The 13079-nt window shown below is 56.2% G+C and overlaps 1 protein-coding gene and 1 long non-coding RNA gene across 6 annotated transcripts; one reads left to right on the forward strand and one right to left on the reverse strand.

The window, feature by feature from the left end:
• Positions 1–1632: 1632 nt before the first annotated feature.
• Positions 1633–9447, reverse strand: LOC131511143 (uncharacterized). 3 transcript variants are annotated; one of them, XR_009261348.1, is made up of 5 exons: positions 8733–9447; positions 7984–8079; positions 2764–2867; positions 2066–2205; positions 1633–1816 (listed from the first exon to the last, which is right to left on the reverse strand). It is a non-coding gene; the product is annotated as an uncharacterized LOC131511143 (long non-coding RNA). The 3 variants fall into 3 exon arrangements; XR_009261347.1 differs by lacking the exon at positions 8733–9447 and having other exon boundaries at positions 7984–8486; XR_009261346.1 differs by lacking the exons at positions 7984–8079; positions 8733–9447 and adding an exon at positions 5364–5651.
• On the forward strand, positions 4945–12879 carry STAP2 (signal transducing adaptor family member 2). Of its 3 annotated transcripts, XM_058729021.1 has the most exons (14): positions 4945–5326; positions 7383–7463; positions 7612–7683; positions 7832–7954; positions 8900–8956; positions 9441–9541; positions 9739–9873; positions 10631–10700; positions 10790–10892; positions 11016–11090; positions 12022–12177; positions 12264–12365; positions 12443–12517; positions 12746–12879. In XM_058729021.1, the coding sequence occupies exons 1-14, from the start codon at positions 5225–5227 to the stop codon at positions 12832–12834; spliced, it is 1341 nt and encodes a 446-aa protein (XP_058585004.1). In that variant the 5' UTR covers positions 4945–5224; the 3' UTR covers positions 12835–12879. The 3 variants fall into 3 exon arrangements, with proteins under 3 accessions (XP_058585004.1, XP_058585005.1, XP_058585007.1); XM_058729022.1 differs by lacking the exon at positions 12443–12517; XM_058729024.1 differs by lacking the exon at positions 7383–7463 and having other exon boundaries at positions 4946–5326.
• Positions 12880–13079: the final 200 nt, after the last annotated feature.

The raw sequence follows: 13079 nt of genomic DNA on the forward strand, positions 1-13079 counted from the left end.
TCAGTCTCTAAAGGGTTAACTCCCATTCCCCTGGGCCGATTCCAAGGTTGGGCGCAAGCGGAGCCCAACAACCAATTATAGGAGGGTCATTTAAACTTCAACCAATAGGCAGCAGTCGTGGGATTCCCTCCAGCCAATCAATGTTAAACCGCTGCTTCCGCCAAACGCGTAGCCCTCGGCCAATCACAGGAGCTCCCGGGCCTCACGTATCCATTCGGTTGTAGAGTTAGGTCCTGTGCCAGCCAATCAGATCCCGGGTCAGAACGTGCCCTCAGGCTGGCGCGCCCCCCGACTTCCCACGCCTCCTCGCGCCGGGCTCTCGGAGGCGGAGCCGAGTTGGGTGTTCGCGGGTCGGTTTCAGTGCCGTCCTTTGTCCCTGGCCCCTGGCCCAAGACCTTTGCTCTGAGGCGCAGCGGCACCTCCCAGGACTAGGAGTCCCCAGGCCCTGGCCGGGCTGCAAGCCGGGGGTGGGGCCTTTCCGAAACGGCTGGGAGTTACGGGCTCGGCTCAACCCCGGACCGGTGTACTCCGCCCAGTTTGAAAGCGCGGACGGGACGTTGGGGGGAGGGGGGGATGTTATGGGACGGTGGTCTGCAATCAACGGACCTGGCTCCAGATCCTGGTGCACCACATCCCAGCCCTGTGACTTTGGCCAAGTGGCTCCGCGTCTCTGTTTCACCATGGGGACGATCATAATGACTCCCTCAAGGTTGTTAACGAATGGGGCATCACAAGAATTAAGAGCTGGACAAATGGGAATTAATACTCTTTTTTGTCAAGCCCACGCCTCCTGCTGCAGTTTCCCCACACAGACACCCCCCACCGCAGGTCCAGCCACCAACTGGGCATTCCCCAGCAGCCCTGGACTCTTGACCTCAGTTTATTCCCCCCATGTCCTCGCCCACGTTCCTTTGACTCTGTTCCCCAAATCCTGGACCGGACCTCCTCCTCCCAGCTGGGCCCTGGTCATCACCTTGAGCCTCAGACCTCTATACACAGCCTCCACCTCATCCACCTTCCACACTGGCCCCAGAGGGATCTTACCAAAATGCAACTGTGACCACCTCCCTCCCCTACTCTAAATCCTTCTATGGCTCCCATTGCCTTTGATAAATACAATTAAAACAAACTGCTGTGACCTTATTAACCATTTATGGCACCCCCTTTTGAAAACATTTTTAACTAAATTTAATTTTTTTTAAATATTCATTTTTGAGGGAGAGAGCAAGTGTGAGCACTAGTCGAGGAGAGGCAGAGAGAGACAGAATCCCAAGCAGGTTCCACGCCCAGTGTGGAGCCTGATGCAGGGCTCTATCCCAGGACCCTGGGAGCATGACCCGAGCCGAAATCAGACACTCAACTAACTGAGCCGCCCAGGTGCCCCTATGGCATCCCTTTATGGCAGGCATTGTTATTAACTTTATTAGTTCATCAGATGAAAAGATTGCCAAGTCACACGGCTCTTGAGTGGATTGCAAAGGCTATTTTTTGCTATGTGTATAAAGTCCAGGCAGCCCTATAATGATTAAGGAAATTGAATTTGTAATTTTAAGACTCCTCAAAAATAAATCTCCGTGCCCACATGGAGAATTGTACCAAAGATTCAAAGAACTAACACCACTTTAAAAAAAAAAAAAAATGTCTTCCAGAAACTTGAAGAAGAGGGAACATTTTCCAATTCATTTAATTTTTTTTTTTTTTTGAGAGAGAGAGAGAGTGCATGCGTAAGCGGGGGAGGAGAAGAGAGTGAGAGAGAGAGAAAAGAGAATCCCAAGCAGGCTCCACACTGTCAGCACAGATCCCTTCTGAGGGCGAGCTGAAATTAAGAGTCAGACACTTAGGCGACTGAGCCACCCAGGCGCGCGCCCCCCACCCCCCAATTCACTTTATGAAGTTAGCATTACCCTGAAACCAACACCAGATAAGGACGATACAAAAACATTTTAAAAAGAAAGAAAACGACAGACCGTATTCCTCATGATTACAGGCACACACACACACGCACAAAATCGCTAACAAAATATTAGGAAGTAGAATTTGGCCATATATAAAAAGAATTACACACTATGACTGAGTGGGGTTTACTCCAGGGATGCATAGCAGGTTCAGTATTCAAGAATCAATCAATGTTAGCCATCATATTTAACAGGCTGTGGTCGTGGAATAACGGTTCCCTAAAGATGTTCATATTCTAATCCTCAGGACCTGTAAATATGTTAGATTACACGGCAAAGGGGATTTAAGGTGCAGATGGAAATTAAATTTCTAATCAGCTGCCTTGAAAATAAAGAAATTAGCCTGGATTAGCTGGGTGGGGGCGATGCCATCACAGGGGTCCTTAAAAGCAGACGACAGTAGTCACAACAGAAGAAATTCGGAGTGATGTTATGTAAGGATTCTGGCTGTATTTGCTGGTTTTGGAGATGGAGAAAGGGGACCATGAGTCAAGGAACCCAAGAAGCTTCTAGAAACTGGAAAAGGCAGGGAAATCGAGTCATCTTCTGAGCCTCCAGAAAAGAATGCATCTCTGGCAACCCCTTGATTTCAGTTCTGTGAGATCCACATAATACATTTGTGTCGTTTTAAGCCTCCACGCTTGAGGTGATTTGTCAGAGCAGCCACAGGAAACTAACACGCAAACTAAGGAAGAAAGGTCTCCGACAAGATCATTTCAACTGATACAGAAAAGGCATTGGACAAAACTCAACACCCATGCATGGTAAAAACTCTCAGCAAACTAGAAACAGATGGAAACCAACTCACCTGCAATTAACATTGTACTCGATGGGGAAAGACTAGACGCTTTCCCCGTAACAGAGGGAACAGGGCAAGGATGTTCACGCTCGCCACCCGTATCCAACGCAGTCCTGGAAATTCCAGCCAGTGCAATAAGACAAGAAAAGGAAATGAGGGGCATACCGATTGGAAAGGAAGAAATAAAACTCGCCCTGTTTGCAGATGATAGGATGGTCTTCCTAGAAAATGCCAAGATGTGAACAGGAACACCTCGTTCTAAGGCGCTTCACAAATAGTGCTTTTTTTTTTTTTTTTAAATAAATTGAAGGTTTGGGGCGCCTGGGTGGCTTGGTTGGTTAAGCGTCCGACTTCGGCTCAGGTCACAATCTCGCGGTCCGTGGGTTCGAGCCCCGCGTCGGGCTCTGTGCTGACAGCTCAGAGCCTGGAGCCTGTTTCAGATTCTGTGTCTCCCTCTCTCTCTGCTCCTCCCCTGTTCACGCTCTGTCTCTCTCTGTCTCAAAAATAAATAAACGTTAAAAAAATTTTTAAAAAAATTTAAAAAAAAATAAATCGAAGGTATGTGAAAACCCCACATCAAACGGCACCGCTTTTCCAACAGCATTTGCTGACTTTGTGTCTCGTTTTGGTAATTCTCGTACTATTCCAAACATTTCCATTATCGTTGTATACTTCTGGTGGCTCACGGGAAGAGGGCAAACTATTAACAGTACCAGGAATTTGGAAGTTGTTTCCAACCCTCATGGATGACGCTGAGAGAGAGAGAGAGGCAAACCAAGAAACGGACGCCTTTAAAAAAAAAATTTTTTTTAATTTTTTTTTCAACGTTTTTTATTTATTTTTGGGACAGAGAGAGACAGAGCATGAACGGGGGAGGGGCAGAGAGAGAGGGAGACACAGAATCGGAAACAGGCTCCAGGCTCTGAGCCATCAGCCCAGAGCCCGACGCGGGGCTCGAACTCACGGACCGCGAGATCGTGACCTGGCTGAAGTCGGACGCTTAACCGACTGCGCCACCCAGGCGCCCCTAAAAAAAAAAAAAAAATTTTTTTTAAATGTTATTTATTTTTGAGAGAGTGAGCGAGCGGGGGAGAGGCGGAGAGGGGGACAGATGATCTGAGGCAGACTCGGCACTGACAGCAGAGAGCCTGATGTGGGGCTCAGACTCACGAACCTTGAGATCATGACCTGAGCCAAGGTCGGACACTTCAACCAACGGAGTCACCCAGGCGCACCTGGGGACGAAGGGAGTGCACTTGTCCTGATGAGCACTGGGTGTTGTATGGAAGGCAGTGCTGAATAACTATGTGGTACACCTGAAACTAACATTACTCAAATTTAAATAAAAGCTTCAAAGATTTTTTAAAATGTTTATTTGGGGGAGGGGGGCAGGGCCAAAGAGGGAGGGAGACAGAGGATCCTAAGCGATCCTAAGCGAGCCCTGTGCTGCGAGCAGAGAGCCAGACGCAGGGCTGGAACTCAGGAGCTGTGAGATCCTGACCTGAGCCTAAGTCCAAAGGTTAACCGACTGAGCCACCCAGGCACCCATAAATACATTGTTTTAAGTACAGTCTACCTCCCAACGTGGGGCTCAATCGCATGACCCCAAGATCAAGAGTCTCTTCGTACTTGTCCCACCGAACCAGCCAAGAGCCCCTGAAATAAAACCTTCTAAATTTTTTTTTTTAAGGTTTATTCGTTTTTCAGACGCAGAGCATGTGGGGGGAGGGGCAGAGAGAGAGGGAGACACAGAATCGGAAACAGGCTCCAGGCTCTGAGCCATCAGCCCACAGCCCGACGCGGGGCTCGAACTCACGGACCTCGAGATCGTGACCTGAGCTGAAGTCGGCCGCTTAACCGACTGAGCCACCCAGGCGCCCCAGATAAATTTTTTTTTTTAAATGGTGGCTCAGCAGTTGGTGGCTCAGGTGACTCTTGTCAGAGTTGACATCTCCTGTCTGCTCCCATTGACACACAGGTGCGATTCCTATCAAAATCCCAGCAAGATTTTTTTTTTTTTTTTTTTTGTAGATTTAGGGAAGATTGGTATAGCAGGCAGGCAGCTTAAGGGGCACGCAGACCTTCATGCGATGTCCCCGTTGTGTCCCCTCTGGACACACGCACTGCCACTCGGGCACCAGGCTCCTCCCTTTCTCACATCCAGACCTTTGCTTAGGCAGGTCCCTCCTCCCGGTGCGCCCTCTGCCCAGTCCCCGCTCAGCACTGAGAGCCTCCCAGTGGCTCCCTCGTCGTCCCCAACTCCAGCGGGCCTCCCAGACTTCTTGGGGAGACCAGAGAGGCTGGGAATTCCCTAGGACCTGCCTGGCCCAGCACCTGCCCAGCACCTGGCAGGGGAGGGAGCTGGGGAGCTGACAGGAGAGAAAATTCCCCTGGAACCGGTTTCTCTGCTCCCTGGCCCAGCTGGGGCACCCACCCCGGGGAGAGGCCAAGGCCAAAGACCCGGGCCACCATGGCCTCAGCCCTAAGCCCACCCCGGGTCCCCAAACCCAAAGGCGCTCTACCTTCACACTACTACGAGAACTTTCTGGAGAAGAAGGGACCCTGTGACCGGGTAAGGCACTGCTGAGCTCCTAGGTAGCTGCACTCACCGCTCTGAGCCTGGATCTTCACACCGGGCCGAGGGGGCGGGGTGGGTAGTGGCTGGGGCCGGGCGCCTGCTGGGGGTGCTGGAAAAGGTTCTGCCCACCATCTGGCTGTCTCTGACTCTGGTTTATCTCTTTCTCTGTGTCTCTCCCTGTCTGCCTCCCTCTGTCTCCCTCTTGGTCTCTCTTCTCTTTCTCTTGGATACAAACCGATCAGGGACTTCCCCCAGGAAGTGGAAAACCTTCTGGCTCCCAGGTCCCAGCCCCACACTAAACTTGAGCCTCAGCTGCGGGGGGGGGGGGGGGGGGGGGGGGGGGGGGTCAAGGCCAGGAGAGGTAGCTGAGGGGGCCGCATCTGGCAGGACCAGAGACGGATACAAGCCCAGTCCCTCCTTCCCTGGGGCGCCCCACCCCCCACACTTGTCTCATCTTCTGCTACAACCCCAAACACCCACCCACTGCGTTCCCTGGCCACCCCCACCGCCACTGCGGATTGCGGTCCCCTCCTCCTTTCCTTGTGCCTCCAAGTGCCCACCCCCCACCGCCCCCCTCAGGCCTACACACCATCTAGGCCACAGGGGTCCCCACGTCTTCTTGACTCCCAGGCCTTGTGCAAGGGACTCTCCGTCGTTGTGCCTCGGTTTTCTCTATTACACAACGGGTATAGTAGGGCCGTAACCATGGTTACTGGAGAAGGGGTAGCCTTCAGGGGTCTGGGGTCCTGACTCCACAAGCACTGTTCACTGGTATTAACGCACCCAATTTCTTCAGCGGCCTCTGCGGTAGGTTCCTCTTTATCGCCATTTCATGGGTGGGGAAACTGAGGCACGGAGAGCTTAAATACCTTGTGCAATGGCGTATAGTGGGTTCATGACAAAGCAGGTCTGACCTGCTGAGTTTAATCACTTACTGCTCTGCTCCCAGGGCCGAGCACATGGTAAGTCCTCAGTAAATGTCAGTTAAATGTATCTACGGACAGATAGGTAGGTGGATGGATGGATATGTCGATGGTTGGACAGACATAGAGACGGATGGGTGGGTGGGTAGATAAGTGGATGAACAGATGGATGGGCAGGCAGATGGACAGTTGGACAGGTGGACTGATGATGGCTACTGGGCATCAATATGAAAACTATTCTCATTATCATTACGGACTAATGAAAGTACCTCCTCCTCCTGGCAGTCTTCCCGGATTTCCCAGTTGGAGGGCCTTTCTCCAGATCTCAAGGCCTAGGGTTTGTCCCTCTCGGGGTACTGATTACTCTTCCCTGGAAGATTTAGTATCTATGCTTTCTTTTTAGTTTTTAAACGTTTATTTATTTTTGAGAGACAGTGTGTGAGTGGGGGAGGGGCAGAGAGAGAGAGGAGGGAGGCACAGAATCGGAAGCAGGCTCCAGGCTCCGAGGAGCTGTCAGCGCAGAGCCCGACACGGGGCTCGAACCCACGAACTGTGAGATCGTGACCTGAGCTGAGGTTGGACGCTCAACCGACTGAGCCCCCCAGGTGCCCGAGTATCTATGCTTTCTATATTCTTCTGGAAGACAACCTATTTAGAAACAGAAGCCATGTCCCATATGTAGTATTTTGCCTCTGCAACAGAACTGGGTGCAGAGTAGATGTTCGGGGAATATTTGCTGGAAAAAATACAAACAAACCCATTCTCTTACCATCTGAGCTGTATCAGCCCCCTTGGACCACCAGAGAGTTAGGACGTTTATAATTCAGAATCCTGGGGGAAAATCCTGAATCGGCAACACTTCTAGAGTCCAGAACCCTTGTGAAATTCTGAGACTGCAGACTCAGGCCCACAGGAGATCCCAATAGCTATTTATGGGGTGGACAAGGAGAAGGGGGTGTATGTGTGCGAAAATGGGTACATAGATGGGTGGGTGGGTGGGTGGACGGTTAGTTCAACTTACTCCTGGATCTCCTACCTCTATACACTGGCCAGGGGCGGGGCGGGGGCGGGGCGCTGCTCTGCATTCCCCATTCCATCAAGGAGGATTCTTTGGTCCTTTCTCAAAGAACAACAGATCCCCAGAAGTTGGGCCATGGATGGGGAGGGCCTCCCAGAGAAGGCAACGTTCGTTCAAAGACCCAAAGCAGGTGATGAAGGAAACTGTGATGATCTGGGGAAAGAGTCTCCAGGCAGAGGAAACGGCCAGTGCAAAGGTCCTGAGGCAGGAGTGGGTGCCATGGAGGTACCCGGACTTCCCTTCTCACCTCCTTCTCTTTCCCTACCTTTGGTCCCCAGGATTACAAGAAATTCTGGGCAGGCCTCCAGGGTTGCACTCTCTATTTCTATAATAGCAATCGGGACTCCCAGGTAAGGAGGGGAATGAGCTGGTCGCCCCACCCCCACCCCCCCTCCTTTGACCTCAGGGACCAAGCATAGAGGGCGGGTGTTTCGGCCAAGCCAGAGGGCCTCGGGAGCCACAAGCCTGGCGCTCAGACCCCTGCTTCCGGATCCCCAGCACGTGGAGAAGTTAGACCTAACGGCACTTGTGAAGCTCACAGATGACCCACCCTGGGGAAGCTCCCGAGACCCAGGCACCCATTTCAGCCTGGTCCTCCGGAACCAGGAGATCAAGTTCAAGGTAGGCCCCTCCCTCCTTGTCACACTTACCACTAACACACACTAGCACGGAGTCGCACGGAGGCTACCACTGGGTTGGTGACACTGGCCGAGTCACTTGACTTCTCTAGGCCTCGGGTTCTTCGCCTGCAAAATGGGACAGTACACAGAGAGGAGCCAGAACAGCACGCGAGCCACAAGGATGGACCCCCGGCCATCGCTCAACCTTGCAGCTAAGGTTGTCGAGCGCCTCCCGTGTGCCAGACATTCTCCTGGTTGCAGTGAACAGGACAGTTAAAACTCCTCCCCGTCGTGGAGTTTGCAGTCGAGCGGGGGAGGCACACAGTACACACTACAAGTGTGTAAAACATATCTGGAGGGGCAGATGGCAGGAGACGCTTGGAAAAAGTGCTAGGGAAAGGACGGAGCACGCTCAGGGTTACCATGTTAAACAGGGCGACCGGGGACAGCCTCACTGAGACCCGCAGGTGAGGGAACCAGCACGTAGATACCTGTGCAAAGGCTCTTGTGTGTCTGAAGGGCCTGGAGGAAGAGGAGGAGGGGGGAGGGGGGAGGAGCAGGAGGCTGCTGGGCAGAGGGAGGGAGGGGGAGAGACGGAGGGAGGAGGGCAGGGAGGGGACAGGGCGTGCGGTGCAGGGCTTTGTGGGCCCTAGGGAGGACTTGGGCTTTTACCCCAAAGCAGACGGGAGCCCGGGGAGGGTTTAGAGCATTGGAGATACAGGATCTGATTTGTATTGTTTTCAAACTTGACGTGGTAACATTAAAGAATTCCATCCCACTTTCCTGACGACTTATGATGTCCAGACATCCGAAAGTAACCCGGGTCCCAACTCGTTTAATCTTCAAAAGAACCCTTGGAAAACAGTGACTATTATTGCTCGCTCCCATTTCACAGATGAATTGACCGAGGCTCATCGCCATGGGCTCTTTTTCTGTCCCTCCGCAGGTAGAGAGCCTGGAGTCTCGGGAGATGTGGAAAGGCTTCATCCTGACGGTGGTAGAGGTAAGACTGGGTGCCTCCTCGGAGACCCTCTTTTCTCCTCCCACGCCACAGTCCTCAACCAGGCCCCCCAGAGTCTCCTACACGGGTCTCACGCTGGCCGCCTCCGAGCCCAACGCAGCCCGCAAACGTCTTCTGTTTTCGCCAACAGTGTTAAAACTGTGACAGTGATCTGCCATTATTTAAGAGCCAGGAGTTTTTGTCAACATTCCTGATGTCTGCTTTAGTCCTTTGTCCCCTGTCTGGCCCCGCAGCCTGTAGAGTTTTGAGACCCTACATTCGAGCATCTGATCTGTCCTTCCCCTCCCTGAAGTCTCTTCACCCCTGCCCTGAGGAGGCGCAGGGTCGCTCTGGAGCCCCCAGGCCCGGGTTCCCATCCTGGCTGCCTGGGCCCGCACCCCGACCTCAGGGTGCCCCTCGGTGACGGGGGCACCAGCCGCCCGTGCCCTGACGTCCAGGCGCCCTCGGGTGCCTCATCTCCCCTCAGCTCCGCATCCCGTCCAACCTGACCCTGCTGCCCGGACACCTGTACATGATGGCCGAGGCCCTGGCCAAAGAGGAGGCGCGCCGCGCGCTCGAGGTGCCCTCGTGAGTGCCCCGCCGGGCCGCGCAGCCCCGGGACGGCGGCGGGCGGGGGCGCGGGGCCCAAGGGGCGGCCGGCGGGGTCTGCGGGGAATCCCGTCTTCCGGGACTAGGTCCACGTGCCGGGGGCGGGGCTCCGCGGGAGGGTGTGGCCGCGCCCCAGGGGCGGGGCCTGCGCGGAGTGAGGGACGCGTCCCCCCCAGCTGCTTCCTGACGGTGAGCCGGCTGGAGGCGCAGCTGCTCCTGGAGCGCTACCCCGAGTGCGGAAACCTGCTGCTGCGGCCCAGCGGGGACGGAACGGGCGGCGTGTCGGTCACCACCCGCCAGACGCTCAATGGGTGCGCGTGCGCGGCGCAGGGATGGGCGGAGGGACGCGGTCTCCGGGGGGCGGAGCCAGAGTTCGTGGGGGAGGGGGGTGGGGGCGTGGGATCCCGAGGCCGGCCCCTCCCCGGAATGGGGGTGGGGTCCACGCCTGGGGGCGGAGCCAAGGGCCGGACGGAGGACCCCTTTGGGGGAGTGGTTAGATCCTGAGGCGGGGGCGGGACTCTATAGGTGAGGTCAGACCCTTGGGTGAGGATGGGCTCTTCGGGGCGGAATCGGGGCCGGGTCTGGACCTCCGGAGCAAGGAAGAAATCAAATCCAGGGGTGGTAACCAGCCCTTTGGGCGGAGTCAGGACTTGTGGGTGGAGTCATAGGCCGGTCTTCCCCTTGAACCAGGGTGGTTGAATCAGGCTTTGGAGGTCCACTTTGGGGACGGATCAGAGCCTGGCCCTAAATCCTTCTTTGGGATAGCCAGGTGAAGGGTAGGGCCACATCGAAGGCAGAGTTAGAACCCACGGGCGGGGCCTCCCGGGGGTGGAGCCATCAGGGCGTGGCCCTCCTTAGGTGCAGTGCCAAGACAGCGGCGGGGTCTTCCTGGGGGGCGGGGGTATGCAGTCAGTAGAGGGCCCGATTCTCCCGGGAGAGTCACGCCAGGACGGGGCACGGTCAGTGTGCGGAGGACCAGGTTAGCCCCTCCGTGGGGGCGGAGCCAGGACGAGGGGCGGGTTCCTCCTGGGCCTGCGCCAGCCCCCTCACTCACCACTTCCTGGGCAGGTCGTCGGTGGTCCGGCACTACAAGGTGAAGCACGAGGGCCCCAAGTATGTGGTCGACGTGGAGGAGCCGGTGAGCGTTGGGCTGGGGTACGGGAAAACGCAGGGTGGGGGTGCGCCCCTTCCCCAGCAGCCCCAACTGCGACCTCTACCCGCCTCCAGTTCTCCTGCGACTCACTCGACGCAGTGGTCAACTATTTCGTGACACGCACCAAGAAATCGCTGGTGCCCTTCCTGCCAGATGAGGACTATGAGAAGGTGCTAGGTGAGTGCGGCCTCAGGGAACTCCGGGAACCCAGTACGTGCCTCTCCCTCCCCTGCCCCCACGGGGCACCCCTGGGTCAACCCCCAGCCGCCGCGCCTCCCCTAGGACCACTCTCTGTTCCAGGCTACGTGGAGGCGGATAACGAGAACGGCGAGAGTGTGTGGGTGGCACGCGAGGCCCCCGCGCCCCGAGGCCCAGGTGATGCCCCCGCCCTGCAGCCACCGCTGGGCCATAGTGCAGACAGACCTGGGATCCACATGGCGCCGCCCGTGTCCAGTCTTGGACCCAGAGTTACAAGGACCCAGAAATTACCCAGACCCTGCCCTCCGGGTTGTGGAGGGCGGGACAGAGCTGGACACACTTCCAGCCCTGTGGGGTTGAACCTGGGGCTGAAGACAGCGGTGCCTAGAGTTGGGGAGAGAAAGGGGGGAGGCTTCCTGGAGGAGGCGGTGTTTGCTTAAGGCCTCAAAGGATTTCAATAGGTTGAGATGGGCAATGGAGGGGACGGAAGGCTCACCTGGAGCGACATCTACCCAGAGATGGGAACCGGGGTGGCTATTGAGAAAGGGGTGTGTGTGGGGGGGGATCCCGTTTACAAGGCGGGAAGAAGATGCTAGGAAGGCCTCTGGGCTGAGCAGACGCTGGGGGCCCCTTGTGCACAGTGGGCACGAATGTGCACACATACACACGTGAACACTCACAAACACGAATTGCGTCCACCTGCACAAGCAGCTCACGTGCAGACACGTGCACGGACAAGGGCTCCGCACATGCACGAATACTCGTGTCACACGATTCCTGTCCCGCGTGGCACACATACACATACCTTAAGCCACAGTCACGTGTGTGGACACGAAGGCTCACTGGCGAGCACAAATTTGGACACGTATAGGCACGTAGGTGCACACGCTAACGTAGACAAATACTAGCACCCTCGCGGTGTCAGGCCTGTATCCACGCATTCGGGTGCGTGTACAAACCCTCTGCCTGTATTCGACTATGCAAATTCACTCGGTGTGCCAGATTATGCGACACAGGGACACAGACACCGACTCCTGGGTGAGCGTGTGTAAGAACCACGCACGCGCAGGGTCACACGCGTGAATCTAGGAACTGCGTTTCTCACCAGGTCCCGCGCCCCCCTCGGGTGGCCCCAGGCAGCTGCCTCCCGTGCCCGTCACACCTGTGTCAAGCCAGAACAAGCTGACCCCACTCCCGAACGAGGATGAGAACTACGTGATCCCCATCGCACACACCCCAGCCGCCACCTACGTGAACGGGGACGGTAGGCGGGCGCGGGGGGGAGACGGGGACAGGGGAGGAGGCTGAAAGGTGGACGTGACGTGACGTGCCACACCTTTGTCCACACAGTGCCTTCCCCTAGTCGGCCAGTCATCCGGAAGCCCAAGAATGTGGCAAAGGTTCAGGCAAAGCCTCCAAAGCTACCAAAGCCACCCGTTGTGCCCAAGCCAGGTAGGGGTCCCGCCCCCAGGCCCTTCCCTTGTCCGGTGGAGAGCCGGCCTCAGTCCCTCCTCTGCCCCCTCCTCCAGAGCCCCAAGGCCTCAACGGCGGCCTGGCCAAGAAACCGGCGGTCAACTCAGCGCAGGCTTTCTTCCCCACGACAGGTGAGGCGTTTGGGGGTCCGTGTGGCCGGTGACCCGTGCTGTCACGCGGGACCCACACTCCGAAGGGCCCCACGCTTGGCTTAACGCTGTGCGGTCTTGAAACCCCTCAAGGCTTTTGAATAGATTTTCATTTCTCACGGGGCCCGCAGATTCTGCGGGTGGGGTGGGGGGACAGCGTGGGCTGGGGACCCCTGATGCGGCTGAAGTCCCCCCCGCCCCCCCAACCAGGCCTGGCGGATTTGACCGCTGAGCTGGAAGAGAAACTGCGGACGAGACGGGCGCTAGAGCACTCGGCCGGCCACCCTGGGGACCTGTGAGCCAGAGAGGCGGACCCCTCCTCCCAGAATAAAAGCTCAAGTGACCCCGGGGCCTCTGCGTCTGGCCTGGGGGGGGGGGGGGCGGCGGGAGGCAGTGAGGGTCTGGTAGACGTCTGCCCACAGCTGGCCCCTCTTAGCAAAACCTGCCACCCGGCCCTACAGGAAAAGCCCATTTTACAGCCAGGAAAGCCGAGGTCCAGAAAGGTTTGGGGCACACTCAGTGCCACCCAGCCCCAAAGGACCAT

Source organism: Neofelis nebulosa, chromosome 4, assembly GCF_028018385.1.
Source record: "Neofelis nebulosa isolate mNeoNeb1 chromosome 4, mNeoNeb1.pri, whole genome shotgun sequence".
Taxonomy (NCBI): Eukaryota; Metazoa; Chordata; class Mammalia; order Carnivora; family Felidae; genus Neofelis; species Neofelis nebulosa.

Bases quoted from the DNA above. Each gene is read 5' to 3' on its own strand.
- STAP2 (XM_058729021.1), top strand. From the start codon at position 5,225: ATGGCCTCAGCCCTAAGCCCACCCCGGGTCCCCAAACCCAAAGGCGCT. The intron at 9,542-9,738 runs GTGAGTGCCCCG...CGTCCCCCCCAG, and splicing joins CGCGCGCTCGAGGTGCCCTC to CTGCTTCCTGACGGTGAGCC. The intron at 11,091-12,021 runs GTGATGCCCCCG...GTTTCTCACCAG, and splicing joins CCCCGCGCCCCGAGGCCCAG to GTCCCGCGCCCCCCTCGGGT.